The sequence below is a fragment of the Glycine max genome, chromosome 18 (assembly GCF_000004515.6).
Source record: "Glycine max cultivar Williams 82 chromosome 18, Glycine_max_v4.0, whole genome shotgun sequence".
Classification (NCBI taxonomy): domain Eukaryota; kingdom Viridiplantae; phylum Streptophyta; class Magnoliopsida; order Fabales; family Fabaceae; genus Glycine; species Glycine max.
This window is the reverse complement of record NC_038254.2, coordinates 53442375-53468474: the sequence shown is the minus strand read 5'-3', so window position 1 is coordinate 53468474 and position 26100 is coordinate 53442375. Positions and strand designations below refer to the sequence as shown.

General features: G+C 33.5%; 4 protein-coding genes across 6 annotated transcripts; 1 reads left to right on the top strand and 3 right to left on the bottom strand.

Annotated features, from left to right (window-relative positions):
• Positions 1 to 1364: 1364 nt before the first annotated feature.
• LOC100796511 (ER membrane protein complex subunit 10) lies at positions 1365 to 6052 on the bottom strand. Its single transcript, XM_003552412.5, has 8 exons — positions 5596 to 6052; positions 5318 to 5380; positions 5113 to 5208; positions 4558 to 4605; positions 3559 to 3630; positions 2736 to 2794; positions 1894 to 1984; positions 1365 to 1751 (listed from the first exon to the last, which is right to left on the bottom strand). Exons 1-8 carry the CDS (start codon positions 5893 to 5895, stop codon positions 1587 to 1589), a joined length of 894 nt encoding a protein of 297 aa, XP_003552460.1. The 5' UTR covers positions 5896 to 6052; the 3' UTR covers positions 1365 to 1586.
• Positions 4807 to 16847, top strand: LOC100793888 (putative RNA-binding protein Luc7-like 2-like). Of its 2 annotated transcripts, XM_041011618.1 has the most exons (14): positions 4807 to 4821; positions 11131 to 11282; positions 11373 to 11425; positions 11936 to 12104; positions 12192 to 12255; positions 13036 to 13115; positions 13266 to 13419; positions 13712 to 13773; positions 13926 to 13988; positions 14455 to 14513; positions 14834 to 14915; positions 15698 to 15744; positions 15839 to 16084; positions 16575 to 16847. In XM_041011618.1, the coding sequence occupies exons 2-14, from the start codon at positions 11136 to 11138 to the stop codon at positions 16591 to 16593; spliced, it is 1245 nt and encodes a 414-aa protein (XP_040867552.1). In that variant the 5' UTR covers positions 4807 to 4821; positions 11131 to 11135; the 3' UTR covers positions 16594 to 16847.
• Positions 16848 to 17654: 807 nt separating this feature from the next.
• On the bottom strand, positions 17655 to 18928 carry LOC100794929 (protein TIC 20-II, chloroplastic). Its single transcript, XM_003552409.5, has one exon. The coding sequence runs from the start codon at positions 18379 to 18381 to the stop codon at positions 17776 to 17778; it is 606 nt and encodes a 201-aa protein (XP_003552457.1). The 5' UTR covers positions 18382 to 18928; the 3' UTR covers positions 17655 to 17775.
• A 1465-nt stretch (positions 18929 to 20393) lies between these two features.
• LOC100794403 (membrane-associated protein VIPP1, chloroplastic) lies at positions 20394 to 25407 on the bottom strand. 2 transcript variants are annotated; one of them, XM_006602783.4, is made up of 11 exons: positions 25119 to 25407; positions 24677 to 24801; positions 24469 to 24579; positions 24188 to 24252; positions 24003 to 24084; positions 22708 to 22782; positions 21998 to 22068; positions 21821 to 21903; positions 21586 to 21650; positions 21053 to 21127; positions 20394 to 20745 (listed from the first exon to the last, which is right to left on the bottom strand). In XM_006602783.4, the coding sequence occupies exons 1-11, from the start codon at positions 25219 to 25221 to the stop codon at positions 20629 to 20631; spliced, it is 972 nt and encodes a 323-aa protein (XP_006602846.1). In that variant the 5' UTR covers positions 25222 to 25407; the 3' UTR covers positions 20394 to 20628. The 2 variants fall into 2 exon arrangements, with proteins under 2 accessions (XP_006602846.1, XP_003552456.1); XM_003552408.5 differs by having other exon boundaries at positions 20394 to 20742; positions 25119 to 25387.
• Positions 25408 to 26100: the final 693 nt, after the last annotated feature.

Here is a 26100-nt window from a genome sequence, read left to right as displayed (position 1 = left end):
TAATCGATTACACAAACATTGTAATCAATTACCAGGGAAGAGTTTTCAGAAAATATGCCAATAGTCACATCTTTTCATTGGATTTGTAAATGGTCATCTAAGGCCTATAAATAGATGACTGGGCATGAATTTTATGAGAGATTTTTGATTGATCAAAATGGCTTATCCTCTCAAAAGATAATGAGAGAGATTCCAAAAGAACTTGATTGTCAAATGTTCTCTCAAAAGAAATCATTGGCCAAACACCTACCAAATCTATAGGGATTCTTACATGGATCTTCATTGTAATATTCTTTTCTTGAAGAGAGAATTCTTCTTCCATTCTTCTTACTCAATGAAATTAATTAAGGGACTGAGAGTCTCTTGAGTTGTAAGGATTCCTGAACACAAGGGATGAGTTGTCCCTGTGTGGTTCAGAAGTTGTAAAGGATTTTACAAAGATAGTGAAAATCTCAAGTGAGTTACTAAAGATAATGGAAATCTCAAGTGGGTTGCTTGAGTACTGGACGTAGGCACGAGCTGTGGCCGAACCAATATAAAACTGTGTTTGCATTCTCTCTTTCCTTATCTTATTTATTTTATTGCAATCAATTGTGTCTTGCATGTTTAAAGAACATTATTAAATTGATTGTTGTTACTTTTTCTGCATTCTAAGCCTATTCCTCTTAAGATTATTGAGGTATCAAGGTCTAACATTTGTCAGTCATAAAACATTTGTTATGTCTTGGTGCCTGTTCAAAATTATTCAAAACTGAGTGTGACTTGAAAGAGCCCCTTGCAGGCTAAAGCCGAATAAGGAATAGCAAGCATATGATTTGTTTTTAGTTTTAACTATATAAAATCAGGTTATCGACAAAATACATTTTAAGTTTGCACGACTTGAGACTCAGAAACAGACTTGAAGACATGCAAGTCGGGGTCTCGTAAAGCTAGTTACTCTTGAGTACAAGGACAAGTTGTAACATTGCAGGTGAAAAAATCAACCAAAACATGAGCATGAACTATGGAATATTTAGATAGACATTATAGCCTCCATATGAGATAATTTTGCCCTTTCAAACAAGCAGTAGCAGATGAAAAAAATAAAGAACTTTATATAAATTTATTTATAATTTATTCCATTCTTCATTGTTGCTTTTTAATAAATGGTTGCTATATACCCTTCAAACTTCAAAGAGCAGGGCCTCTCCTTGTTTCGGTAATTATTATTTTGTTTTCCAATGCTGACATGATATCATACGAGGGAACGAGAATAATAAAGCTGTAATGTTTTTTTTTATTCGTGGATCCTCTGATCTTCACATTGATAATAGTAGAAACATCATGCAATATCAGAGGAAACCAAAATAATATTCGTGTCAAAATTTCAATATATAACATTAATAACATTAATCAATCTAACCGGAAAACTTACCGCTGTTTCAAAGTTTACAAGCAATTCAGTTTAAAATTTCTTTTCATTTGGGCACAGAGCTATTAATATGAAATTAAAATTATCAAATACTGCTACTAAAAGGTCAACCTAAGATTTCATTGATTACCAACGCCCTCAAATAATGCCTTCTGCGGTAGAGGAAGCTAACTTATCATCTTCTACGCACACCACCAGAACTTGGTCCACGCTGTACTGCAGATCCTGGTTGCTGCTGTGCCGGAGCACCAGGTTGTCCGCCAGCTTGTTCCTCGGGCATATTCATAGCTTGAGTAACAGCATTCATTACTATGAGTCCAAGCGGGATCAGGTACATCCACTGGTATCGAGAAAGATTCCAGATGAAAATGTTAATTCAGAAATGCATACGTTTATAGTTTTGTTTTGAAAAGAAAAAAAAGAAAAGGTATAGTTATGGCTTTAAAGATCAAGCCATGACGTAGTTGTAGTTGTATACTCACGTATTTAGCCCAAAAGGACCTTTCTATTGGCTGTACAGCCTCACCGTCTCCCTCCAGCCCGCCAAGTGCCTCTTCAGTAAATATTGGAGCTCTGTTGAAGCAAAAAAGATTTGTTTAATTAGAAATACACAGTATGATGTTAAAGATAGCAGGTTTAATAACCATGTTCCAAATGATAGCAGGTTTAAGATTGTTCCTTTTTGGATTTCTGATTATGTCCTGAAGCATATGAAAATCAGACCAAGGTATCTCATCAAATAATCAACGTTTGTTTAGCTTTAGTTAAATGAGTTTAATCCTGAGAGCAAATTTTCCTCTAAACCAAATAGATGGGTGAGTTGGTTACTTAAGCATCTTAACAGCATTTTCAAAATCAATAACATAAGACTTGAATAAGCAAAAGATCGATTGATTAGAAAACATTTGAACATTTGTCAAACATACCAGTTACGATATACAAGAAATAATACTGCATAACTTCAAAAACAAAAATAAATAAATAGTGGTGGGGAATAGTGAAAGCCAGACAAGGCTCTATAGTCTATATTCACCACCAACTTCATCTAAGCAGCCTTTCTACTATACTAGGAATAAATATGCGAGAAAACCAGCATTATGCATTACTGAAATTCATTTTCAAGAAGGAAAGAATAAAGAAAGAGAATAGAACATATTTTCCGAGCTTTTTATTGGTTAAAAAGTTTTCCATAACTGAATGTTACTGCCTTAGTAACCATGCTAGGAACACTATGTATGCTGCTTTTCTGTAACTCTTTGTATATTAAGTAAAAAAAATAACAATTAAGATTTAAGAGTGAAATTATCAATCATTGAACATATACCTTGGTGCCTGTTCACTGCTTTTTAGAACTGTGTGTGACTTGAAAGACCACTTTCCAGGCTAAAACCAAAAGAGCATGTATAAGATTAGCCTTTGCAATATAAAATCAGGCAATAGACATAAATTTTATGTCTGCACAGGCTTATGAAATACATTTGATGACATGCAGATTAGGGTTTTTGCACACCCTGTAACTCATAAGAATAAGGACAAGTTTTGGCATGGCAGGGTTATAAAATCAACCAGAACATGAGAATGGATTATGAAATATTCAGGTTCTAAAGGCACAATAAGCATGGATCAGGACTATAATATATTAACAAGGTATGTCTAAACTTCCATAAACCAGCTTTGGATCTAAACACTCTTATATTGAAACACGAGATCATAAATTACCTCTTATGACATTGGCATACATTCATACAATAATCATTCTAGATGCTTAACAAATAACTATATATATGGCAAAAACACATAAAACTGTTGAATAATTTCTGTACTTATATGTGGTGTTGCATATAGCAATATTTTTAGATGCTTAAATAACTATGATAAAAGCACTGAATAATTTATGTATTTATATGATTTTGGGTATGTTAAGGAAAGAGATAGTATTATTGACGATTGAGTCCTGGTACAACACAAACAATTAGAAAAAAAGATATTGGCCCTGCCTTTTTAAAAAATCAACAGTGTGAGTACAAAAGAACAGAAGCAAGAGAAGAAGAAAACAGAGGACAACAAGTTGAAAAGTTTTAAAAGTTGAGCTAAGCTCGATGAAAAACAAGAAATAAGAGCAATTGTCAAAAATAGAAGTGACTTACAAGCTTCAGTTGTCGGGGATAAGGGCAAGCCCCTGGGGCACCATAACTGACAGCCAAGATGTTAACACCTTCCTGAAACAGAAATTGAAAGAGTGAAATTAAAAAGAATGTGAAGACAGATCTGTTAGAAAAGCTATACAACCAAAGTTCAGTTCTGCTTCCTGGTTGAAGTATTCTTCTACAGTATTGCACAGGGAACACCATTCGTGCTCTTGCAAGTTTTTTCATTTATATGAAATATGAGAAAGCAAATGCTAATACATGCCCTCAAGGCATTTGTTGAGGAATAAAAAATGAAAAGTAAAGCTTTTAAGTTCTGAATCACCTAATGTCTTCAATGTTGTACTTTTCAATTGTTAATTTAAAACCAGAACCTTTGGGGCACTACTTACTACTTAGCATGACACATACAAAAAAAAAAATCATTAAATGTTCAAAACCCTTTCTCTACTCCTTCAAATCTCACTACCAAAACAACAGCTATTGAAGAGTTGAAAATAAAGCCAACTACCATCTATACCTTTTTTTTCTTCATATAAAAAATGAAAAGTAAAGCTTTTAAGTTCCGAATCACCTAATGTTTTCAATGTTGCACTTTTCATTTGTTAATTTAAAACCAGAACCTTTGGGGCACTACTTACTACTTAGCATGACCCATACAAAAAAAAATCATTAAATGTTCAAAACCCTTTCTCTACTACTTCAAATCTCACTACCAAAACAACAGCTATTGAAGAGTTGAAAATAAAGCCAACTATGGTCTATGCCTTTTTTTTTCTTCATATAAAAAAAAGCAGGTAGGAATTTAATAAAAAAATCAATTTATACAAAAATGCCTTGAGTATGTCATGAACCAAGTAGCTAGGCTATGACAGTAGCTTGGATGAACCAAGCCCCTTCATGTATCAAGATTTGAACTAAGCATAGAAGTTATCTTCCCAAATAAAAGAGAGCCAATGCAGCATAAACAACATATTGAATTATATTAAGGCCAATTACCATTTGTATTACAAAATGCTCCTCCAATCCATCCCCTGGAAGACATCGCTGGATTCGGAAAGGCAGAATTGTTAGTTCTAATTTGGATTCAATAGCTCAATAAGTCACTTTAACACCAAATAAATAAAAGAGCCACAACCACCAAAAAGGCAACCAATGCAATGGCAGCATAACAAGGATTCAAGCTATTGACAAACATTCTTAAAAGGGAAAAAGCTTACCAGCAAATGAGGGAGAAAGAGAGAGAGAGAGAGAGAAGAAACAGATCATTTTTCATTTAAATATCACACGATAAAAGCAACACAAATCATGCCAAGCATTATTAGAAAAACATTGCTAACTACAATAGCACATTACCACAGTATCACCATTACCTACAGCACCAAATTCAATGCTAGAAAAGGAACAAACAAACCAAGGAACAAAAAGCGAGACACTCCCCAAGCACAAACCCAACTACTAAAAACCATAGTAGGAGTGAGAAAGGAACATCAACTTTTTATTCATATTTCATACTATCCAATGGACAACAACTTGATTCATATTCATACTTACTGCTTTCACTGAAGAAATAATATATTCCCGGCCGGGAGGACTCAAAACATTGGACGGCAGTCTAATCCTATAGAAATCATCTTCTCGCAACAGCTCCTGTAATAAGAGAAGAGTGCCACATCTTTAGATAACGCTAACATGCCAAAATATAAACACAGTAACACACATACAAAAATAGTTCAATGCAAAGAAAACAAAGAATTACTTTAAATTTCCTCTGCTCAACGTCAGTCAAAAGATCACGCTTAAACCGCAGCTTCGTCAGCGTCTATCACAACAAATCAAAACCACTTCTCAGCACAACATCACAAATCTCGCATATATTATATCCACCATAACTCAGTGCAATAAGATGGAAGGAACTAACGCGACAAAATATTAGTGGAATCGAACAGAAGTAGATTCGAATCGACACAAATTCAATTCATAAATCGCATATCAGCTCCTAAATTATAACATAAACAGAGAGAGGAGGAAGGGAACCTGGGCGCCGTGGCTCCAAGTCTTGAGGCGAGCGGAGAAGTTGCCGGCGTCGGAGAAATCGGAGTCGCCGAAAGCGTGTTGGAGAGGGAACTGGATCTTGGAATCGGAGGAGGAGTCGGAAAGCCTCTTCCTCGAGGTGGAGGCGGTGGAAGGTGGATGCGAATCGGAATCAAAGGAGGTTCGTCCTCCTTCGATGCCGAACTCTTCGTCGTCGAGGAGAAGCTCGTCCGATTGGAAACCTAGGGCGCAGGTGAGCAACAGAGTCAGCGGCAGAACCCACCGTAAGAGTGATAAACCCATTCTCTCCGCCGTCTGATTTCTCAAAGCGAGGCCTGTTGATGTTAATACGTTATTCCCGCTGTCAATAGTTGATTTCGTTTTTTCTTTTCTTTGCCACTACCACTGTACTATGCTCTCTAGTAGCCAGCACCAGCAGGGAATATAATAAGTGTTTTTCTTTTATTAGTATTGGGTGAGTTTGTTTAAATAAAAATAATTTAGACAAATACATAAAAAAAATCTGCCTGTTTTATTTAAAAAACACTTGTTTAAAAAAAAACTTAAACAAACTAACTTAAAATTTGTTTCTAAAAAAAATAGAAAACTGTTCAGTAAAAGTTATTTAGACAGACATATTAAAAAATAAAAATTTGTTTTTTATTAAAAAGTGTTTTAAAAAATTAAACTTAAACAAATTCACACATTATTATTATTATTACTTGGATATTTATTATTACTTGGATATTTAGATAAATGATAATTTATTCTTAATATTTAATAATGATCATTTACCTTTTTTATTATTATTATTAATTATAACAATACACCCTTACTTATGAGGTTTTGACACGTTACACTATCAATAGTAATCATTTATGTGTTTTGGAATTTGGAAATGTGATTGAAATTTTTAAAAACACAATTTCTTCTTTTTACTAAATTAAAAGCACGTTTTCAAAATTTATTCAAAAATTACCTTGTTGGAACGTTTAGTTTAACAACAAAATTTAGTTTCATGAGAATTTTTTATGTTATGAACATCGTTGTCAAAATTGTGTTTTAAATCATAGAATTGCACAATTTTACAATTTCATAGAGCCTCTCGAGTTAAAACGGTAACAAAATCAAAATCTGAGTAGACTTAGGTGAATTTGCGTAGACTTGGGCGAGTTTGCATAAACTCAGGTAAGTTAACATAGACTCGCGAGTCTGCGGCGAGTTTGCATGTTTGCAAAAAAATGAAACAACATCGTTTCATTTTTCTTTCTTCCTCCTCCCTTCGTGCCTGCGTTAGAGTGCTTGTTGTTTGAGGGTTTGTGTTTTTTTTTCTTCCTCACTCCATCCCGACTATTCCATCACGACGGTGCAAAAGCGAAGGCAAGGTGTTATGTGCTCGTGCGTGGTGGCAGTGACGATGGTGCAAAGCGAAAGTGCAAGTGGTCGAGACGTTGAGTGCATGTTTATTTCGAGAGATCGTGATTGTGCGAGTATGTGGTGGCCGCAACAATGGTGAAGTGCATAGCCACGACGGTGTTGAAGGGAGTGAGACAGAGTCATTAACTAGTGTTCTCTTCTGTGTTATGTTTTCCCTTTTCATTCTCCGCAACGGATTTTCTTCTTTTCCTGTTCTCTATTTGAAGTTCTTTTTCATTGTTAAATCTTTTAGGTTCTTGTTAAATTTGTAGTCTGACTTTTGCTTACCTTGATGCGGCCAATTTGATGACACTTGGCCTCATTGGTCTTCTCTTTGCGTTTACGTTTCTGTTGTTTCCTTGTTTGGAGAAATGCAACATCATTTTAAGTCTTGTGTGTTTCCAAAACTTGCTTCAATTGTCAAATCCAAATGTATGCAATTGTGTTTATTTGTTTGTGTTTTTATTTTATTTTTTGAATGGATAATCATGTTCATGTCCATTAATGGTTTACCAGGACTTGCATTTATGTTAAACAACAATAAGTATTATTGTGGATAAATAGTACTCGGAGTATGAGACTAATAACAAAATAAGTGTATATGTGCAAGTTACAGCGATAAAAATTCACTCCCCTTTCCCTCTGCATTCATCTCCTGAGTGTATTATTCTACATTCAACTGCAGAATCACAAATAATAATTGTAGTGAGGTATTAAGTGTTATACCTGCAACGTGAGTGAGTTCCAACTCCAACAAGTATAACCATTTTGAAGCGATGGATATCTCATAATATCATGATTATATTAAGAATATCTTAGATGAATTATTGTTAAAGATTGTTATTTTGATTAAACGAATCCACTTAGAATCACAAGTCTGACAACCATGGTTATCAATCTTTTTTTTTTAAATAACATTCTCATAAACAATGTTTTTCAGAAAATCTTTTTTTATGTTTCTCACAAAAATATTCTCATGTGGGAATCTAACTTTAATAAGTTAAAAATAAATTTTATTATGGTAAAAAAATCGGATTATTCTTATTAAATAATTCTCAATAATAATAATTTCTGGACAAGAAAAAATTATTTGCCACACACCCCTTATAAAATAAGATACATTGTGTAATGTATTTATTACAAAATTGGAGTGTCAATAGGTGTTAGGCATACAAAATATTTTCTTTAATCCCTGAAACCATGTTTTTTGAGATTGTCATAAATATGTTTCATACGTATAAAATATTTTTAAAAAGAGATATAACAAACTTACTTTGGCAAAAAATAAAAAAATAAACAAATTACTTTTCATGAACATTGTAAAGAATTTCAGTGAATTGTCTTGTTTGAGTATGAAACAATTTTGACTATTGACCTTACTTTTATGAAATTTATGATAGGTAAAGTGTGTCTAAGATCTTATTTTCACTCATTATTTAATTTATTTCCATTAACTTAAATAATCTCATAAGCATGGCAGTCAAAAAACCTCTCAAAGGATCTTAACGTTATTCCTCACATTGAAGTCGTGAAGTGAATATTGAGAGAAACTAACTCATTTACTAGATAATCATCGAAAATAAAGCAACTTAATTGTTATAAAAGAAAAGAAAATTAGCTTTAAAGACATGGTGAGTAAGCTTTTGAAAAAAAAGAGAGGCAATATCTATTCTTTCTCCCTCGCACCTTCGTCTCTCCGATACTACTATCTTTTTTCTCTCTAATGTCTCCAAAGTCATTTTTTTTAGGTTGAAAGGATACAAAATTGACTAAATACCATTGGTCCTTGACATTATGAGACCTTGTCCTTAAGATTTAAAAAAAGCATCCAAAAGTCTATGCCACCAGTAAATTTGTGACTTAGCATGTTATGTGCTATATAGGCAGCCACATTGTATGCCACTTGGTTGCACAGTAGGTGATAACTCACCAGGGATCGAAATGATAATATCTGTGTAATTTTTTAGCAATCAACACAAATTTTTCTTCTTCTTCACTTGACATACTTCATATTCCAAAACTTCAAGTGTCATGTTTGTAAGTGGGAAGCTCAAGGTTAAATAACATCATCAGTCTTCTTTTCCTCATCTCACAACTCATCATCTCTCCACTTTGTCTTTTTCACTTATCACATCATCATATTCCTTTTTCTCCATTTCAAATCTCATTTCTTTCTCTTCATTTTATTACATATACACATAATGTGTTAACCAAGTGGTCTCAATAAGTCAAGAAGGAGAAAAATTAAGTTAAGTTACATCAAACCTCTAATCCTACGAGAATTGAATATATTCAAATATATCTAATATTTAAGCATGTATATATATAATTATAGTTTGACCTAATGAGAAAGATAATACTTACTCTCATCTAGAGTTATTCTAGAATTATCTTAACCCTAAGTCTATTGCTATAGGATATTATTAAATCTACTTAACAAAGTGATATACACAATATAAAGAGATAAGGGTTAGAAGATAATGCACTAGTGATTTTTATACTAGTTCAATCAACCCAACCTACATCCAGCACTCAAGCTGTAACTCGTAATTTTCCATTGCGAATGATAATTACAAAGAACAAGCGGGTTATGCCACTACCCATGACAACCCCTTTAAAGACACCCTTATTAAATCCTAAACTAAACCACTAAGTTAGTGAATACAAAAAATGAGCTAATTATGTCACCACATGTGGTAACTCCTACAAGGGCATCCTTTTTGGACCTTAGACACTAGTGAATCTAACCAGGAAACAACAAGCTAATTATATCGTCACCTATAACAATCTGTCAAATGAACACTTTCCTTCATATATACACCCTCGAGATCTAACATCTTGAGTGATAACTTCCTGACAATAACTCTTTATAGTTGGAATAACAACTCACTTAAGTTCTAATACTCACTCTTTCTCACTTTAATCGCACATCAAAGATCCAAGCTACTTGATTTTCATGCATGTTAATAATAAGCCACTTGTAGTTGTTATGATGACTTTTATGATCTTTTTATAGTAATACATGTCAATAACATGTCATATATGGTGCCTTACTTGGATCTTTGGATTTGAAATTATTCTCATTTATTACTACAATGTAGTATAAAGACGATCAAATTTATAATATTGAAAATAATTATAACTTTAACTATATATTAAATTTTCTCCGGGCTAACAATTTCTTGGATATGCATAAAAAATAATTTCAAAATTTAAATTCAAATTTAATTATCTTAAACTGACTGATGTAAATCAAATCAAATATTTACAAAATACTATTTAACGACATGTGTCACTTGAACCCTTCAAAACACTATTTTACGACCTATGTCACTTGAATTCCTATACGAGCAGCCTCATTTGACACTTATATATATGATTTCATCAAATGTATGTTACAAATCATACACTACATGTAAGGGGTATAAATATCCGTAAAAACTTTAATATTGTTAAACTTTCTCACGATCACATAAACCTTAATTATAAAGTTTAACCTTTTTATTAATACAATGTTTAACATTTTTCTCACACCATAAGATGAAACTAAAAAAATTATAATTGATTAAATTTATTTGTGTTAATAAAACTAACAAATGATTTGTTCTTATCCATTAAATCTCGTTCATGAGATCTCTAATCATAGATGTTGAGTTATCATCCCTTATTTATTTTCAAGTGGCTAAAGTTTTATCCCTTTTATGTTTTAAAGTTTTTGGCCAAATTCTTTTTGACTTCACATATTCAGTAAATTTTTTATTGTTTTAAACAATTGCTTTATTACATTATTTTTAAATTTCCTTTTAAGTATTTTTTATATTTATTTTATTATTTAATGGGTGGAAACAGAATAAGTACGTTAAATTACTTACAAATAAAATTTTATATTTTTAATTTCTTATTATCATGCATACATATCAAAATATCAAATACAATATTTCTTTTTTGTTTAAATATAAAAAAATAGAGGCAAAGCAAAAGTCACCGACCACCAAACCTGTCTTAACCCTAATACTGGTTGACATTACATAATTTCGAGGGTAAATATTCATTCACTCAATAACAACACAAACCCAACCCAAAGATAAAAACACAACACAAGACACTGAACTCACTGGTGTGCAACCATGGATGCGATACGGAAGCAGCTCGATGTGTTGATGGGAGCGAACCGTAACGGCGACGTCCGTGAAGTCAATCGCAAGTACTACGATCGCGACGTCTGTCGCCTCTACCTCGTCGGTCTCTGCCCTCACGAACTCTTCCAGTTAACGGTAACCTTTTTCTTCCGTTTTCTCACTCCTCGTTCTTCGTTTAGGGCTTCATTATTTTTTTGATTCCCTTTCTCTCTGTCTCCGTTTCAGAAAATGGATATGGGCCCCTGCCCTAAGGTCCACTCCTTGCAGCTCCGGAAAGAGTATCCTTCTAGATCTCTAGGGTTAGGGTATTGCAATCAAAACAAAACAATTTGGTTCACTTTAGCTTCTATCGAAATTGAGTAAATTACACTGATCCCTGTGATTTTTTGAGATTGCACACTACTCCCCTATAATTTAAGTGGTTAGTGTAATGAATAAGGAGTGTGAAACTGTCAATGTAATATTTTTCAAAGGGATAGGAAATAAAGGTATAAGGAGAAAATTGACGAAATCTCTCAGGGTGCCGGTGTAATTTTCTTATTAAAATTTTATTCAAATTAAACAAGGTTGTTTCATTGTCTTAATTTTTTTTATCTATAGGAATCGTTAGGGAGTTTACAATAACTCACGTACCGTACTCAATCAACTGAGCTAGATTCCTTGACACATTGACATTGTCTTAATTTTAAAATCAAACAGTAAGAAAGAGCAGTCTGTTTATGACATGTCATTAGATGCAATTATGTTATGGTTATTGTGTATTTGGGACAATGCTTAACTGTTTCTAGATATGAGGAGGCGAAAGCAAAGGGGACCGATAATTATGACAGGGAGTTGGAGGATGTTATAGACAAGCTTATTGGTGAGTGTGACAGGAAAATAGGGAGGGCTCTAAAGCGGCTCGAGGATGACGATGCGAAAGCTGCGATTGCGATTTCGGTCTCTGAAGTTACTCAAGTGAGTCTTGGTTGAGTCCTTGCTATGGAAGGTTTGCCGGTGGCAGTGATTTTGTGAGTTGTGATAATTGTTTTGTCTTGCTTGCAGACAGATGAGGTGCTTGAGTTGTCGAAGCAAATCAAAGAGAAATTGAAAGAAGCTGATCAATATGGTATTGTACAGTTGTTACTGCGTGAACTTTTTTGCTTTTAGATGATTTGGTGTTTCTGTTTCTTTAACTGTAGAGAAGAATAGAATGCTAGTGGGGGATAATACGTTACTTGGAACTGTTATGGTCATAAACCGGTCAATACTTTTTGTCTCAGAGCTGTAGCCTCTGGCTTAGGTCGAATATGAACATTTTTAATGGCAATTTTTGTCCATGGTTGTGAGTATGCACTTGTGGAATTCGGCAAATGTTTGATAAGTGTGCTTTGTTTTAGGAATTGAATGGATCCTTTTGTATAATAGGTATTTAAGTCCCCATCCCTAGATAACTTCTCTTTTAAAGTCAAATGATTTAATTGTAAATTTTTATAATATGAAAACTGTAGAACAAATTTCAACTTGATTAGATTTACAACTAATTGATATTTGATTTTATTCTTAACCCAAAATTGATATGAGACTTGGTATCTAAACTTAATATGTATGATTTGATTATCTTTTATCATTCCAATATTTGGCCAATTTAACAAGTCTGGTAGGTCAAGTGAAAAAGAGTTGAATTATGGAAGTATTTGAAAATATGATGCGAATGAAGTCATGGTTGGTGCTAATTTTTTAAGTTTGGAGCATCTCTTAAATGGTGAAAAACCTAATCCTTGTTATTTTTTTCCTGTTTTTGTGAAATAGAACATTATAGGATCATTTGATTCATGTAGCCAAACTTACTGAGTGGTAAAAGGTTTGGTTGTTGAGGTTTTTAACTTTGTCTAAATTGAATTTGCAGATCTTGAAGGCAAGTCAGATCTCAAGATTCGAGCTTTAGAGGTTGTAGAGGAACTTAGAACTAAGAGAGCGGACAAGCAGGTTAGTGGTCTCTCTTTAACATGAAGGTCCATGTGTGATTGTAACTGTTGTATTTTCCCCCCTAATTCATGTGTCAGACCATCAAGATAATTATCTAATTTTTGAGGAGATACTAACAACTCCTTTGGCTTCCTATCAATTTCCAAACAGTCTATGCTTCTTTTAGATGCCTTCAACAAAGATAGGGCATCTTTGCCCACACCTCTGCCAAATCCACCACCTTTGGCACCTCTTCCTGTAGTTGCTCCTGATGCTCGAACACAAGAGATGATAAATGAAAAGCTGAAGAAGGCTGAGGATCTTGGTAAGTCAGTTATATGATCTTTTTCATCTTATATATATATATATATATATATATATATATATATATATATATATATATATATATATATATATATGTTTTTTTTTAAACTAATATATTGTAACGTGAGCCTCTAGGAAGACTTGATTTGGTTGTGTTTTAATATTTTTGTCTAATATTTTTTTTGGTCTAGAAAATGTGTTTTAATGTCAATATCGATATATAATTGACTGCTGCATGGTAATCATGACTCTTGATAGCATTTTTTAATGATATGTATTTTTTGAATAAACAGGTGAGCAAGGAATGGTTGATGAGGCTCAAAAAGCACTGGAAGAGGCTGAAGCACTTAAGAAGGTCCATATGTTTTATTTATTATTATGGATTTCTCAACGAAGTTACTACAATTTTGTATTATTGTATTGTTTGCATACTATTTTAAATTTCAAATGGTGGAATCCACGTGTAACTGGTGTAATAGCTCTAACAATCTGATTTTTCTATCTCAGCTTCCTGCCAGGCAAGAGCCAGTGTTGGATTCTTCAAAGTATACGGCGGCAGATGTCCGGATTGTGAGTAGATTTTCCATGATCTGTAAATCTTTTTTTATATAATTAAATATTAAATAATGTGTCCCCCACCACTGGAAATGATACATGGTATATATTAAATGTATAGAAGAAGTTTCCATTCCAAGTCCTCTTAAGTATCATAATTGTTGACTCTGTCCAATAAATTTACATTATTAGCTATTTGTCCTTGTATTCAACTCGAGAGGTATTCCATGCTATGCCTTGTCCTGAAAAGAATTCTTTCCAAGTGTCTGTGGGAGAGCTGTATATACATATTTATCTTTTTTTCCAACTTTGCAGAAAAGTAAATTTGCAAATAATTTCCCATTCATTGCCATGTATCCTCAATTTTTGAAATGGTGTTTTTTTTTTTGTTTTTTTTCCTGAGAATTTATGGCTTATTTAGTTATAATATATATAACTTTAATGATTCTTATACCTCTTTTACTCGTATATAACAATTCAGACTGATCAGAAGCTACGTGTGTGCGACATTTGTGGAGCATTTTTGAGTGTTTATGACAGGTAACAACTGATTTGTGTCCCCTACATCTTTTCCCTCCTTTGTTAAATTTTGCTAGGGATTTATGGAGTTAGAATTTGGGGTTTCAAGTGCTTCAGCTTTTGACCCGTTAGTAATACCTCTTGTCACCAGCAGGCTCTTGTGCCAGTTTTACGAGGATAACTTTTGCAGCTAAAGAATGTGCGTCTTTTCTGTTTTTTGCTTGTAGATCATGCTATTCTTAGCTAGAAATTTTTGGGGAAATAATGTCCTATATCAATATATTGTGCTGCTGCTTTTGTATGTTTTACTTTAACATTTTGATTTGTATTATTATTTACAGTGATCGCCGTTTAGCTGATCATTTTGGAGGCAAACTACATTTAGGGTATATGCAGATTCGCGAGAAGTTAGCTGAACTTCAAGTAAGACATCTTTAGTGCATTTCTAATCTTGTGTACTTATCATTTTGATTTGATGTTTGTTCTGACAATGTATGCACGTTATTGCATTTCTTATCTATACTTTTATCAAATCTATCAAACCGGCTGATACATGCCACAGCGCATCTCCTCATCAATTGGCTTCATGCATCATGTGGATTTTACTTTTTGACATTTAATTTTAAATTTTTAATGCCTTTTTTAAATTTGCCAGATATGTGCCAATGATCTCATCACCACCAGTCATTGTTGTTCCTTTTTCTAACAAACCATTCAGCCTTCTTACTTTTCATGCCGATGCTCATTCCCTAGTATTTTTTTTTTTGTTTTCTCAATAGAAAATGGGGATATTTACCTTTTATTTTGATGCATTTGTTTTATTTTTTTATGCTGATTTAGTTATTATTGTAATATAAAGAAAATGAGAATATTTCAGATTGTTCTATGTTCCAGTGAACTGAATCAAGTGATTGAACTTGTGTCTTCAGTGGTGATCCTACCTATCATAGCAAGTTTGTCACTTGTGCACCTAGTACTATTTAATACCAAAAAATTGTTAACTCTAAATGCTACTTCTGATTATTTCCAAGTGTTTGACCATTAGGCAAAAGGAAGAGTAAAAAAAAACAGATGGTGGGGTTGACTTCGTTTGGTCTGGGGTTGTGTTTTTGGGCGTGTATAGTGTATTTTGTATGTCCGATAATATATCAACTTTTAGTTTAATTGGGAAGAGGAAGGATCTTAGACCATGTTTTCTGGCTCAGGAAGAAAGAAACAAGAGCCGAAAGACTGATCGGCTTGATGACAGGAGGTAAATTCATTGCTTAATACTGCAGAAACATTTTGATGGGCAGTTAAATAAAATTTCATATTTAGTTAAATATTGTGTGCATTTATTTGCATAGATCAAAAGAACGGAGTAGGGATCGAGACAGGGAGTCGAGTAGGGACCATGAACGTGGTGATAGTCGTGAACGAGGGCGAGACCATGATCGTAGGAGCAGAGATCGTGATAGGCATTATGATAGAGATCGTGGATATGATCGCGACCGTGACAGAGACTCAGACCGCACCCGCTCCTATGACTCAAGAAGCCGTCGGAGGTCACGCTCTAGATCCCAAGAGCGATCTAGAGATTATGATCGACATAGGTACAGACTTCCTTGACTATCCTTGGATACTTTTTTTTTTTTGTCTTTTTTCAACATGCTTGTGTAGTTAACAATGGAAAAAAACTTAGAGGATCCAATGAGTGACACAATTTGGCCCATGATCTAAGAGTCAAGTAGGGCTTACTAGATTGTCACTCTTAAAGCATCCCTTGTGGTATCCAAATACAGGAGCACAGTAAATTTCTGTGTGAAAGTCTTGCTTTACTTCCTTTGTTTGATTCTTTTCTTTTTCTTCCATTATTATGAATTTAGCTCCAGGGTGTGTACTTTAGAGACAAAAACAGGGATCAAGGAAAAAAGTTTAGTTTGTAACATGCATGGATTGTGCATGTGCATATGATAGCAATCGTTGATCTTTTCTTCAATCAGTTGAAATCCCATAGTTACTTATCCTGTAAAATAAAGCAAAATCTTTTTTTTATTTATTTATTGGTATCTCTACCTAACCTGCCTTGTTTGTTTTTGCCAGGCGTCATGATCGATACTAGCAATTGCCATGAATCTTATGGGTATGAGAAAATGTCTAGTTTAGGTGGGTGTTGAACCTCATGTTGGACAAATAATTTTGCAATTTCTTCTGTATTGAACCGTTTCTTGGATGATGGATGTAACTCAAGCTTTAGGTGTCAGCTAAACTATGGTTTGATGTTGCTTTGCAGACATTAAAACCAATTTGTAATCTGCCTTACTTTGGAGCAGTTCTTGCTATGTGCTTAAAAATAGTAGTTTGATTGGATTGCCATTTACAGTCCTCTCGTGCAAAATAAATGAATTAAAAATAATGCTCACGCATGTCACATTTCGTATTTAAGTAACTCTGGAATTGATTTAACCAATCAATTTTCTTGCTGAGGCAGTGGGAGTTAATTTGTTGTTGAAATATAGTTTAACAGACTAGTAACCCGGTGCACTAGATTTGCTTTATCCGGTATCAATAGCGAACTGCGAGCAACAAATAAAACACCCTTTACGAGATATCAATACTGACATTTTTTATTTTCTATAAAGAAAGAATAAATACACAAATTTGTCTTTTAAAATATATAAAAATGTCTTTGAATGAATAAAAATGTCGATACATATTAGTTCTGTCATTAGTATTTGGAGTCTTAACATTTTTGTTGATGTAACAATTGAGGATTGATTTGTCATGGGAAAAGAGTGGCACATAGGGTACTAGCTTGATAGAGTTAATTTGTCATAAAAAAATGTTAATGAACTAATTTGTTATTTTGAAGCCACAAATTAGATTCATGTTAAATTCCTAAAATTTAGTACCTTCCCCAACTTTCCATATATCTTCTCTCCACAATTCAGTTCTTAGTTGACAAATTAGTTCGTTTTTTTTTTCATTCCTTGAATTTTCATCAATTCCTACCAAACACACTCTTAAAACGGTGTAGTTCAATTTCTTGAATGAGATATGGTATATCGGATTAGGTCCCTCTACTTGAACTAGGTCAATTTTGTTAACCCCGGATGATATGGATCGGATATGGTAGGGATGCATGATTTTGGTGAATCCTATTCTGAATGTTGCTAAAGATTATAAAAATAAACCGATAGATTGTATTTAATTGAAATACATACATTTTACAATAATAATTACTTTAGAATTCATATTGCAACCTGTATGCATACAAGGAAGAAAGCACAAAGAAAAGGGAAAATCAAATTTGCCTAGAAGCAGCGTCGGCGACAAAAGGCAAGTGCGGCGTGCGTCCCAAGACGCAAGAAGCAACACTGTAAACGAAGCAGATGAGGCTGAAGATGAAAATGGCGTTGCTGGACCAGACGAGGATGGGGCCGCCGCGGGCGGGGGAGAAGATGCGGTGGAAGAGGAGGGGGAGGACGAGGAGGACGTCCAGGGTGACGGCCTGCATGGCGTTGAACCTGACGTAGCGGGGGAAACTAGGGTTTCTGACGATCCCCAAGTAGAGCGCGAAGAAGGCGACGAAGGAGGAGTAAGGGATGGATCTGTAGAAGGCGAGGAGGGGCACGATGGGGTCGAAGAGGACGGCGAGGGTAGGGTTCTGCGCCAGGAGGTAGCGGCCGTACTGGAGGGAGTTGAAGAATGGGAGTGCGTAGGATGCGATTGAGATTAGCCGCTCCGTCGGTGGTGGAGTTGCGGTGTTCGACATGCGAGTCCCAACGGCGCCGTTTTGAGGGTTCTTCTTCGATTTGAGAGGTAAGAAGGGTGTGGGTCTTGTGAGTGAGGGTTTGAGGGTGGGAGTGGGAAGGAAGCAGCATGGTCGGAGAAGAGGAAGAGTAGCCATCTTTCAGGTTTCTAACTCGCCACCACTCTGCAACTTTCTAGCCGGTTTTGATTTTTAGGGCTTTTTTCTTCACCTAGTTCATTCAAGGGGCTGGGCTGGGCTGGGATACTCTGCAAACCAAAATAATGGTTGTTACTTCCTGCTACTCACAAATTTCATCCTTCTGCACCCCTTTTAATTTTATAATGGGTAAATTAAGACAATATTTCCCAAAATTTCATGTAATTATACAAACATCTCATTTTTTTAGGGTTCGTTGAAATGAAATATGAGGGAATTGAGATGAAAGTTTTGAATTAAAATAAAATCTAAAAGTGTAAATCTCACCTCATTTATTGTATTGTTCATTTATTGTAGTGTAAGGCCTCATGGAGTGTTAGTATAATATTTTTAAACATATAAATGAATATTAGTGTAATGTTTTCAAAAGCTAGGGTATGAAAGTAAAAAGTAATGGATGTGTAATTTAATAAAAAAAAAAAGGGAGTATTGCTATAATTTACTCTTGTATGATTTTCAGAATTCCAGAATTATCCTTCTTCTCCCACCCCACCACGGAAAACAGCTACATGACTTCTTCCAGAATTAAACAGAAACAATCTTGTATAATTCATTCATACATTTAGTGATGTATTTTCTACGACTATATGATTATTATGAGAAAAATATTTCCAGTTCTTAGACTTATGTAAGGGTATAAAAATATTTAGGATATGGCAAGATTTTGATTTCAAATCTGTGACTAGTGAAGATTGTAATAAATATTTATTATCTGTCAACTCGAGATATTTTGAAGAACTTTTCATAAATCCATGACACTTAATTGGAGTTTAGGGAATTTGAATCTTGACCTTTCATCCTTCCTCTATCTTGAGTGTGACTCCTCTTCCTCCAACTTCAATGGATGGGAGATTCTGTACTTGTAAAAGACTTTTTAATACTTGAGTCAATGAGGACTCTAATTTTGGAAAAGTATTACAACAATAAATAAATATATAAATTAATTAAAGATGAGAAAACAAATAAGAGTATATTCTTTCTGGTGTTAAATATAAAAAAAAATTACTTTTTCTCGGTTTAAAATTAATTTTTTTAACAATATTTATTTTATCTTATTTAATGTTAAATAAGGGAGTCCAATGAAACATCATTCTATCTAAACTTGCGATAAGGTTGAAGTTCGTGAGTTTTACTCATTTACCTATATAAGTTTGCATTAGTATGGTTTGACAGAGAGAAAAAAGATTATGATTTAGAATGTGGTTGGGGTACATTTGTCCTACCTCTACCAACTTACGCTTCGATGTAAATTTAGGAGTAATTCATCACGTTTCATAGACTGATGTTCTAATTCCATGTATCAAAGATCTAAGACAAAGTTTGTATAAAAAATCTTACAGGATACATTAATCGTTAATTAATTTTCTCTGATCCAAATTTACCTAATAATATATTGTGTAAATAAGCACAATAAATTTCATACATCTTGTGCTCTAACGACTATGGATCTTAATAGTAATCTACTGAGGGGCACATTTATCAACTAAAATTGTATAATTTAATTTGCTTATTATGTGTTAATTGAAAATTACCCCTCCACATCAGAATCGGGATTGATTGATTTGCCCCTTCTTTATTGTAATTGTTTCTTTTAATTAATGCCACCCTTTATTTCCAGTTCCTCCTCATACTTGGCTACCTTTTACATAGGCTACTCCATACCATCTTATATTTACAAACTGCTAGAAAATGAAAATGGCATTACCAATTTTAACAAAAAAATTGACCAAACTGATCCATGCGAACAATATCCCACCCGTATAACAAAAACAGCCTCACAACATATATGCTTATGTTCCTTGAACATCTAACGCCATTTTGATTCAAAAACCAGTGAAGACAATCATTACAGCCGCACAACATTTTTTCCCTAGTAATATTTTGCAAGAGCTTTGGTGATACATAGTTTGAAGAAGAAAATCACTGGAAAGCCCGGAAATAGATTTTTGGGATTGTAAAAGGGGTGCCGCTTGATTTTTACGAGGCACAGGAACTATTATTTCTTGTTATATGGCTGGTAACTATTATGTTTAGTAGTGGCCAAAGCAAAACTTTATCTATATGGCTGGTGATCAATAGAGACTAAGCCCGCGTCTGGTAACTATTTTTTTTTTTAATTGTCTAAGAAAGCTGGTAAAATACAGCAATAGTATCTCCAAAAAAAGTTACCCTAAACATGCACTTAAGCTAGTACCCCTTTGCTCTTCTTCTGAGCTCATTAAGCTCCTTCTCAAGCTCCAAGTCAAGGAAGGGAATTTCTTTACTGGTTGGAACACTTCTTCCAGGTGGAAGTTCTCCCCGCTGCTAACAGAAGAACGAAAAAATAAAATAAAACAAAATCACAATGAAGCATTAAATACAAGAGAGGATAATTGACACCACACCAGTTCAAATTAAAATCAATCTTACATAATTAAACAGTTGAATTGATTTTTGTTGCATTTTTTCTTCCAAAATTTAGCTTTGGATTAAAATTTCTTATGTAATATAAATCATATCCATGAAATTTCACATCAAAACAAAATTAGTATATGTAAGTCCCCATGATGAACGGGCTTGTGTTGATGACTAAAATATAGAGAAAGTGAAACAGTCATAGATAGAGGAATACCTTAGAGCTTCCAGATAATTCTTTCTTTAACTCTGCAAGATCATCATCGACAGAAGAGTTCTCCAGTAGTGCAAACTGCAAATGACAAGAGTAAGAAATGCCTTTTGTTTAGTGTGAGGGAGGAAAGAATTCAACGAACCACACAGATATAAAACTTAGAAGATGTGGCTCAAAACAGTGAACTGCTGTAGCAAAATGCAAATTATAGTGTACACAAAACCAATAGGAAGAGTTCCACGAATTTCAGATCCACTTCTAGCACATACAAAGATGCACTTCAACATAAATGCAGCATTACTAATAATGAAATGAAAATAAAGAAACTTCTTGATAAGGGAAATAATAGCACAGTCAAACTTAAGAAGTTTGTGATTTCTTCTTTTTATCTTGCTTTCTATCAATAACTTTTCTACTTGGATGCCCCATATATGTATAACCAAAAACTTGAAACTGAAACAGTCCCTTTTTGTTTAAAGAAGAAAAAGATCTTAAAAGAGATATACAGCTTAGTTATATATGAGAAGTTATACTACCTTTCCCTCAAGATTGTCAGTACTCAACTGATTCAAAGCATCTGCCTGAGCCTCCATGGTTAATACTGTAAAAATAAAATCAAATAAATTTCTAAGGCTTGCTTGAAGTAAATTGTATAAGAACTATATATACACGTCAAGTCATCAACTATTGATACATGAATGGAAGCCATTTCTTCCATATGGAGCCTTCAAAAGGGTGTAAATATAGATATTAAAAAATGAAAAAACTAACCCTTTTCCTCCATCTTATCAAAAGCTGCAAGGGCACTGCTTGTGTTGATATTGCCCACCATCTCACTAACTATGGTTGAAGTCCTGAAGAGAAGAAAAAGAATTAGCTATGTAAAAGAACAAAGGTGAGAGACCAATACATGACTTTCAAAGAATGAAAGATGAGCTAAAGACAAACTTTGCAGACTGAGCTCTTGCTTTGAGGGTATCTTTCTTTGACTTTGCCTCCTGTATCTTGCTCTCCAAAAGCTGTTGAGAAAACAAAAATAGTTACATGCATTACTCCAACATGATTCCCAAACAGTGCTAATTAATAACTGATTTTAAAAGAATTCAGCAATAGCAACACAGTGCAATGCAAGCTTGACAAACATCTGCTTATTTGCTTTGTTCAAAACAGCAGTAGCTTAAACTGCCAGAAAATTTTCATGAACCAAGATAAAAAAAAAAAATCACATACCTATACTACAATATAGAGCTGATTAGCTGAATAAAAAAAAAAAATGGTTTACTACTTTAGGAACCACATCTCTTTCACTTCCACCGTTCAAAATTTAAAATTTATTTTACATGTAAATAATATAATTGTAAATTGTAAATTGATTGAAGTTCATCAAATGACAGCATGCTCTTACTACTACTGATTTCAATTCTCTCCCTTAATTCACTCCACTTCCCCAGTTCTTTCCTCATTTTTTTACTCTCTCCCATTCAAGCTCTCTAACTACCTCACATTTCTACATTTTCCTCCTTCTCATTCAATTTGAATTGAAAATAAATTAAACTAATAAAAGATAGTAAGTGGTCAACAACCGAGTTCTGGTATTATGTCTGGAAAGTTATGGAATGGCCACCAGTGCAAAACTTAACAAAAAAGATGCAACTAACCTGTGTTTTGGACACAAGATCATCAGCAACATTCTTTTGCTGATCAAGCTGCATCTTCAAAGCAGTTGCATTATCCTGTACATACCACATATAATGCAAACAGCAGAAATCAACTTCAATATACCCAAACAACTCATTTTACAAGTTACAACAAAAACACAAAATAAGAGTTTGCACATGCGCACAAGCATACACATAACATAATGCAAAGGGCAGAAATCAATATCATATTTCAATCTACCCAAACAGCTTGTTTTCAATTCATAATGACCAACTAGCCCTAAACAACACAGACACAAAATAAACGAGTCTGCCCACACACACAATGCAAAAGGCAGAAATCAAAGTCCAGTCTAGCCATTTTCAATTCATAAGGATTTACAAAAACTAAACAGCACACAAAAAACAAATTTATCTGCATATCTGCAGTTGTAATTAGGGATTACCTAAGTATTTGTTTTCCGTTGGTTTCTCTGTCTATGTATGACAAAGCAGGGATGTTTTCATTAGATAAGAGCTGTTTTAAAAAGAGTGAAATTCTAAAACCAAGAAAATGGCTGATTATGAGAAGTAAGACTAATAGCTATTTCAGTATATAAGTAGGGAAGGTATTTCAGAATTAGTGACAGGTATTTAGAATTTCTATTAACAAGCACAACCAATTATCATTTCTTCCAAGCCATCTTTGTCAACTAACAATCATCATAAATACAAGAATCTTGAAATTCACAAAAAACATTATACCCAATCAACAGACACCCTTCATTCCCCCACTAGAAGAACCAGCTGCATCAATATAGTGTGTTTCTATGACAGCAACATGAACTAGTGCACAATCCAGCAAGATCTTTGCCAATTGAATAACACTAACTACTACTGGTTTAGAGATTCCTTTAAATAAAAAGACATTACAGTGCCTCTGATTCTGTATGCATTTGCCTACTGCTATAATAAATTTCAAAACCATAAAGTAACAGTTGAAGAGCTGTGTGCTGGGTTTAAGGAAGAAAGCTAATATTGGAAACAATAGGGAAAAAAAAAGAAAAGTTGGAGAAACCAACAGTGACCAAGTTTAACTAGCAATGAAACCACATACAACCAACTCAAATGTGAAAGATTTAACACACATTCCCTTTCCTTTTCATCCATTAATGATAATTGATAAAGAATGGGTGCACTGTGTACTGATAAAATGGATAATCTCATATCAAGACCTATATGTAATGCATATTATTCACATTTATGATGCATAAAACTCAAATACAACAAAGCTTTTAGATAGTCAAATGACGTACCGCATAAGACTTTCTTCTCTTAAGTGCCTCACGGGCAAGTTCCTCGTCTCCCTTCTGAAGAGCAAGTTGCGCCCTTCGATACCTATCATCAAGGTAAGGGAAGGGGAATAACTACTGGGCAATGAATTATGAGTGCAAATAGAATAGAAGTTCTTTAAACCAAAAAAGTAACAAAAAAAGAATACCAATCATCAGAAGCTTTTTCTATGGATTTGTACTTGCTTTCTAACTGCTTTTGAGATGCTAGAACCTGGAGAAAATAAAAATATATGATTTTATTGAAAACATCCATTCATCTTAGTGTTCACCATATCCTTATGCATTAGCAATCCCCCCCCCCCCCCCTTCTTTACAAATTGAATAAAAGTAAAACCCAGGCTGGAATATAAAGATTGACCCCTCAAGATAGGGAGACACAAAATATAAATGTGAATAAAATAAAAGGTGTGACAAACTCATAACATACCTGTGCTGTAGCTTGGCGAACCTTGATCAAATCATTGTTCATATCCAGCACAGCTTGTTCTAATATCTTCTCAGGGTCTTCAAAGGAGCTTATAATGGCATTAGCATATGACTGCATTAATTCAAAGTCATCAACATACAATATAAATTGAAACCAAAGTAGGGGATGGAAAAATAAAAGTTCCACTATATGTATATGTTGATGTTACCTTGATAACTCTAGCAAATCTGCTAAAAAGATTCATTTGAGTGCCAAGGGCACCGCCACCATGACAATTACATTTCAATCTATCTGAGTAGGTTACCCGCATGCCAGGAACTTCCAATGCTCCTGCTGCAATAAATAGGACCCCATATGATCAATGTTCATGTTCCTTCAAGTTTCAGTTGAAGAAACATTTTTCATTCATGGTAACACATCCATAAAATTATATTTTTATATACACAGTGACCACCCTTTTTATTGGTTTGTTGAAATGAAAATTTCTACCATAAAAAAGGTACCAACTTTTACAACCGTAGCCAGCTTTTGGGTGAATCAAAGGATCATAAAAAACGTGTCTTCCCATAGGGTATAAGGGAAGAGATGGAAAACAACATGAACAACAACAATAGTGATAACAAGGGTTAGAAACAAAGGCAGGGACTTACAGCGGTATCTGAGAAATGATGATTTAAAGGGTGGAAGTGTGGAATTTCTTGTTGAAACGAAGCCCGAAGCCGTGATAGGCGTGGCCTTCATAGCAATGGCCATTTATTTTTTCTTTTCTCACGGCTCAACTCAACTCAACCCTGTGATTGTGTGTGTTGTCCTCTCCTCTCTGTTCTGCACCGACCACAATCGGGTTCGAGTTCGATCCTCCTTTTTCTCGAACAGTGATGGTTTTGTGCCACAGTACAGGTACACCCGCGTTTAACCTTTTTTCACAAGTAACAAGATGGAGATAGAAAATCTTTTTTTTTTTACAATATAAATATAATTTAAAATAAAGGTTCATAACAATTAATTTTTTTAATCATATTTATTAAATTTAAATTTAAATAAATAAATATTTCATTTATATTTTAAATTTTATGATAAATAATTTTAATTATGATATAAGATTATTTCTAATTATTAATATTTTTGGTGTAAATTTATTTTACATTACAATGTCAATTAATTGAAAATTACTCTTACTAATCTTTAAATCAATTACTATAAAACTAGATAATTTTATCATACATAATAATTAATAATGGAATAAAAACTTTCACATTATCAATATATTCTCATTAAATTATTATTTTTAAATTAGATTAATTATTGTTATGAGCACGTTGTTATATTTAAATTAAAATTAAAATTTATTTTACTTTAAGTTCTAATAAATAGAATTATCTTTAGAGTATTATTGTTATAAATATACTATTATCTTTGATTTAAATGTTTTTATATTAATTTTATTATTTTAATTTATATAATTAAATAATTGTGTGTGTAAAAAATATTTATTCTGTATATTTATATGTGTTTGAAAATGATTTTTTTTAAAAAATTTCTTAAGAAATTGATAAAATATATATTTTTCATAAACAAGAATTTAATTTTCGTGTATAATTAGTGTAAGAAAAAAAATACTGTTGATTTATC